Below are 6,488 nucleotides of genomic sequence, written 5' to 3' on the forward strand. Positions count from 1 at the left end.
TGCAACAGTTATTGAGCCTTTCTTTTAACAGTTTTAAATTTCAGTTACTGTGCACGTTAAAAACAATTTATAGTCTTTTCTACACCCGTGTTTTGTTCTCATAGACACCCGGTAGAAGTAACAAAACATTAAACTCCGGCAAGAAGATAAAGTCCTTTTTGCAAAATCATAGACATGTATTTACAAATCAAGTATAATGGGAACACAGAATGATCTTGGAGAGAGCTTTACCGAGCTGACTGCTGTAACCGAACGCGACCAGGGTTTAAATGCTGAACGAATGACTGACAGCCACAGCGGAGAAAAGAGTTTGTGTGAACTTTAATGTAAGGACTTAAATATTCATATGTAGCTCACATTAAGCTGGCTTCAGAAGTAACACAGAATAATTCGCACAATCGAAAGAAAAAAGGCTCTCTCTGACCGATACCCGATCCGAGAAAAATGGCACTATCGGAGCCGATAATATCGGATAATATAGCCGATGAATATCGGATCGGCGCATCCCTACTCAAAATGTTATAATAATAAACGTGTGAGAGCGTGTTATAGGCTGTATGACATCATAGTCAGATATGACTGCGCTAATGCAACTCAGTAGCTGAGTATCTCTTCAGCAAGCCAACGCGCAAACTGCCGCGAATGAAACAAAGTAAGACGCAGACGGTCAACACACAATCATCTTCATTAAAAGTAGTAAGACAAACTTTTCATTCCAGTGCTGATGCTGCGCGCTCTCCTATTGCGGTCTTTGATCTTGAAATGAGCTGATAGTTAATAAAATTCAGCGCTTATCTTTTGATTTCGTAAATTTTAAATATAGCGCGGGAATTGAAGATCGGATTTAAATGCGTTTTGCGACGACACATTTATGTGGCCAAGTGTAAATGGAAACGTTTTAACAAATCAGATAGATATCTAATCAGCGAAAATGCGTGAAATGACCAGGTGTAAACAGGCCTTTAATCATTTCATGAACGTCAACACTGCTTCAATGTTATTATTTACACTCTGAGTGTGGACTTAAATTCACACCAAGAATTTTGCTGTGTTTTTAAAACATAAAAAAATCTTTCAGTCCAGGAAGACAAAATACTTAAGTAATAAAAACTTGTTGCTTCTCAAGTGTTAAAAGTGCTAAAGGAAAGTCAGAAAACAGAAACAAAGAGGAGGTGAGAAGAGATTTTCCTGTATGAAATAGCTTTTCTCTAAAAATAGTCCAATAACATGTGAAAGCAGCATTGTCCTCTTCCTTACAGTAAGTTCAAAGTACTTTGACATGTTGGTTTGGCTTTTGATCCCAGTGCAGGAAAGTGCTGCTTGCAGCAGTACACTCTTAAAAATAAAGATGCTTCAAAAGGTTCTTCACAGCGATGCCATAGAAGAACCATTTTTGGTTCCACAAAGAACCATTCAGTCAAAGGTTCTTTAAAGAACCATCTCTTTCTTACCTTTTTAATAATCTGAAGAACCTTCTTTCGCCACAAAGAACCTTATGTGAAACAGAAAGGTTCTTCAGATGTTAAAGGTTCTTTATGGAACCATTTAGACAAAAAGGCATCGTGAAGCACCTTTATTTTTAAGAGTGTGTGAATATAATTTCTTTGCCTGCACCAGTTAACAGTATTGTCAATGTCCATTTTCAAATGCCATTTCCTCAATACTATTCTTTTTTTTTTTCGCCCTGAAGTTTTGAGGCTGCAAAAATTCTTGGAAACTCACAAAACCAACATGAAGAAGAAAGTAGAACGTATTTTTGAGTGCAAGAAAGAAAATGAAGCACATCTCGAGGCTGTTTACACAGAACTGTTCATCACAGAGGGAGATATGAAAGATGTCAATCAGGAACACGAGTTTCTGAAAAATTATCATGCTCTAAAGACCCAGAAATCACAGGACAGACCAATCAACTGCAATGATATATTTACATTATTAAGGAGAAAAAATGAGAAAAAGATTGTGTTGACTAAGGGCATTGCTGGCATTGGAAAAACTGTGTCTGTTCATAAGTTCATCATGGACTGGGCAGAAGGAAAAGCCAATCAGGATATAGACTGTGTGTTCATGCTTCCATTCCGAGAGATTAACAGCATTAAAGACAGAGAGGTCAATCTTCATGAGTTCTTACAAGTATTTTATAAAGAATTGAAGGACCTGGCGAAATCAAAGTTATATACGGAATCTAAACTTGCATTTATATTTGATGGACTTGATGAGAGTCGACTGCCTTTGAATTTTGAAAGCGGTATATTGAACAGTGTTCAGGAAAGATCATCTGTAGATGTGCTGTTTACGAGTCTGGTCAAAGGGAATCTGCTTCCATCAGCTCTTGTCTGGGTGACATCACGCCCAGCAGCAGCCAATCAGATCCCTCCTCGGTATGTAGGTTTGTTCACAGAGGTGCGAGGATTCACTGACCAACAGAAGGAGGAGTACTTCAGAAAGAGAATCACAGATGAGACTCAAGCCTCCAGAATCATCTCACACATTAAGACGTCTCGTAGTCTCTACATCATGTGCCACATTCCTGTGTTCTGCTGGATCACAGCCACAGTACTTCAGAATATTCCCATTGAGAACAATACAGAGAACATCAGCACAACCCTCACTGAAATGTACATTCACTTCCTGCTGATACAGATGAACATGAAAAATCAGAAGTATGATGAACAAGAAGAAAGACAACGTACAAAGCACTTACAATTAAATAGAGAAATTATTTTGAATTTAGCCAAGCTGGCGTTTGAACAGCTGATGGAGGAACACATTGTGTTCTATGAGGAAGATCTGGAAAAATGTGGTATTGAGGTGAATGTAGACACTGAGTTCACAGGAATGATTGCTGAGATCTTTAAGAAGGAAAATGGACTTCATGAGATAAAGGTTTTCTGCTTTGTGCATCTGAGTGTTCAAGAGTTCCTCGCTGCAGTGCATGTTATCATCTGTTACATGAACAAGAACATGCAGGAGCTTCAGTTTTTCTTTGATGAGCCAAAACAAAATGTCACTTTGCAGGAGCTACTACAGAAGGCTGTTGATAAAGCCATGAAGAATCAGAGAGGACATCTGGACCTGTTCCTACGGTTTCTGATGGGCATTTCACTGAAATCTAACCAAACCCTGCTCAAAGGCCTGATCACCCACACTGAAGACACCACAGAAAGCATTACACAAACAGCTGAATACATTAAAGGAGTCCAAAATGAATACAGTATCTCAGATGAAACTTCAGTCAACCTATTTTTCTGTTTACTTGAGCTCAAGGATCATTCGTTATATGAGGAAATCCAGAGTTACCTTAATTCAGATGAACATCCAGGAAGAAAACTCTCATCTTCAATGTGCACAGTGCTGACCTACATACTGCTGATGTCAGAGAAGGTGCTGGATGAGTTCAACCCAAAGAGGTTCACATCATCACCAGCAGACTACGAGAGACTCATTCCAGCTGTGAGATGCTGCAGAAAAGCCCTGTGAGTAATTTCACTCACTGCTGTTCACTTAAATGTTTTGTTCTACATCACTAAACAATTAAATGGCAAAATACTATGTGACATATTTTCCTGTTAATACATAAACACTGAACTTCCAAAAATTATCTGGCTAAACATTTGTTTTGACAGATTTGACAGCTGTGGTCTTGATGAAACATGCTGTGAAACGGTGTCTTCTGCTCTACAATCATCAAACTCTCATCTGACTGAGCTGGACCTGAGTAACAATCACCTGCAGGATTCAGGAGTGAAGCTGCTTTATGAAGGACTGAAGAGTTCACACTGTCAACTGAACATACTGAGGTTTGACATTCACATTCACTGAATTACTATGTTTAAATATGTGGATGAAAATGTGTTCTGATGGCTTCAGATTTGACTCGACTCGAAAAGAATTTGTGAATATTTTAAACACAACTTGAGTCTTTTATCCTTAACTACTGATATCATAGACTTGGAATTTACTTATATCGTTTTACTATATCTGCATCAGATATTTCCTTGATGATGTAGATGGGACTCTTATCATAGTATTTGATGACGTACGTCAGCGTATTGCGCGTACATTACGAAATGTCAGAAGAGTATGAAACATGGTGGGAGCCACCGTGTATATGTTCTCACATTTGGTTACATTAAAGTGTGTCAGAATCAGGAACTTCATAAAGATCGTCTAGATGCAGTGAATGTGGGAAAACAATTAACTATTTCCCCACCATTGACGAGTTATCTCGTCTTTTAGAAGACAACGCTTCCTCGCCAAAGACGAGTTTTTACGGCTTTTCGTGTTTTCACTGTTATACACTAGGGGGGCGCTATTACACATCTTCTGAACGAGTACAAAACCTCCCGAACAAAAACACATGTGTACAGGACGGAGAAACGAGCGATCTCTTATGTAAATAGATGCATATGAAAACTAATGCGATCATCAGCAATGGCAGCATATAAATGAAAACTGCATAATGTTACGGAGTAAAATGTTGATCCAGGAAGTGGTATATGTCTGTGCAATAAACCCCAATAAAGGGTTTTTTACTCCAATGTTCCATGTTTGTTCACCAACAACCCATGTTGTATCCCACAGACGATAGTCGCATCGCATTTGTCTGTTCGCTTCTCATTGGAAGGGCGTTGGAGTGGGCTACCGCGGTGTGGAGTGAGAATCAGACTGTCTTCCCTTCCTTCTCGGCCTTCATCCAGCGGTTTAAGGAAGTGTTCGAACATCCCGCTGAGGGAAAGGAGGCAGGTGAGCAGCTGTTATCTCTACGCCAAGGAAGAGGTTCGGCGTCGGATTATGCTCTCTCGTTCCGCACTCTCGCTGCACAAACAGGGTGGCCGGAGGATCCTCTCAAACTACACTTCCGCAGAGGTCTGAGCATGGAATTGCAGTCAGAATTAGCCTGTCGAGACGAGGGGAGATCCTTGAATCAATTCATTGAGCTGGCCATTCGGATTGACAACCTTCTTCGCTCTCGTCGTCAGACTCGGCTCTCTTCGGCTCCAGTCGGCACCTCATCGCCACTTCCTGACACAGAACCCATGCAGATCGGCTTTACTCTCAGAAGAGTATGAAACATGGTGGGAGCCACCGTGTATATGTTCTCACATTTGGTTACATTAAAGTGTGTCAGAATCAGGAACTTCATAAAGATCGTCTAGATGCAGTGAATGTGGGAAAACAATTAACTATTGCCCCACCATTGACGAGTTATCTCGTCTTTTAGAAGACAACGCTTCCCCGCCAAAGACGAGTTTTTACGGCTTTTCGTGTTTTCACTGTTATACACTAGGGGGGCGCTATTACACATCTTCTGAACGAGTACAAAACCTCCCGAACAAAAACACATGTGTACAGGACGGAGAAACGAGCGATCTCTTATGTAAATAGATGCATATGAAAACTAATGCGATCATCAGCAATGGCAGCATATAAATGAAAACTGCATAATGTTACGGAGTAAAATGTTGATCCAGGAAGTGGTATATGTCTGTGCAATAAACCCCAATAAAGGGTTTTTTACTCCAATGTTCCATGTTTGTTCACCAACAACCCATGTTGTATCCCACAGACGATAGTCGCATCGCATTTGTCTGTTCGCTTCTCACTGGAAGGGCGTTGGAGTGGGCTACCGTGGTGTGGAATGAGAATCGGACTGTCTTCCCTTCCTTCTCGGCCTTCATCCAGCGGTTTAAGGAAGTGTTCGAACATCCCGCTGAGGGAAAGGAGGCAGGTGAGCAGCTGTTATCTCTACGCCAAGGAAGAGGTTCGGCGTCGGATTATGCTCTCTCGTTCCGCACTCTCGCTGCACAAACAGGGTGGCCGGAGGATCCTCTCAAACTACACTTCCGCAGAGGTCTGAGCATGGAATTGCAGTCAGAATTAGCCTGTCGAGACGAGGGGAGATCCTTGAATCAATTCATTGAGCTGGCCATTCGGATTGACAACCTTCTTCGCTCTCGTCGTCAGACTCGGCTCTCTTCGGCTCCAGTCGGCACCTCATCGCCACTTCCTGACACAGAACCCATGCAGATCGGCTTTACTCATCTCAGAGGAGAGCAGAGAGAGAGACGCATTCGCCAGAATCTGTGCCTATACTGCGGATTATCTGGACACATGAGAGCTTCCTGTCCCACTCGTCCACCTCGCAATCTTTCTGCGGTGAGTTCGAATTCCAGTACTTCCACTGCTTTAGAAATTCCAGTCACCTTAAAAATTAATGGGCAGATCACTGAGGCCATGGCTTTGATTGACTCAGGGGCTGCAGGAAATTTCATTGACGCTAGTTTTGCCAAAACTCACAATATTCCTCTTGTTCCCTGTACGTCTCATTTGGCAGTGGCAGTGCTAGATGGCTGCCTGCTGGGCACTGGCCAAATTCAATTCACGACCACGGACCTTCAATTATGCACTGGAGCTCTTCACACCGAACTCATCCGCCTCTTCGTATTTCAATCTCCACGAACACCTATCATTCTGGGACTGCCTTGGCT

The 6,488-nt window shown here is 41.7% G+C and overlaps 1 protein-coding gene across 1 annotated transcript in view; it reads left to right on the plus strand.

Annotated features, from left to right (window-relative positions):
* LOC107665206 (NACHT, LRR and PYD domains-containing protein 3-like) overlaps positions 1–6,488 on the plus strand; it is a 58,521-nt gene that overhangs the window by 15,384 nt on the left and 36,649 nt on the right. Inside the window, exons 5-6 of the mRNA XM_016455991.1 lie at positions 1,691–3,473; positions 3,624–3,797. Coding sequence (XP_016311477.1) covers positions 1,691–3,473; positions 3,624–3,797 — 1,957 coding nt within the window. The remainder of the gene's footprint in view (positions 1–1,690; positions 3,474–3,623; positions 3,798–6,488) is intronic.

The sequence above is a fragment of the Sinocyclocheilus anshuiensis genome, unplaced genomic scaffold (genome assembly GCF_001515605.1).
Source record: "Sinocyclocheilus anshuiensis isolate Anshui unplaced genomic scaffold, SAMN03320099.WGS_v1.1 scaffold852, whole genome shotgun sequence".
Classification (NCBI taxonomy): domain Eukaryota; kingdom Metazoa; phylum Chordata; class Actinopteri; order Cypriniformes; family Cyprinidae; genus Sinocyclocheilus; species Sinocyclocheilus anshuiensis.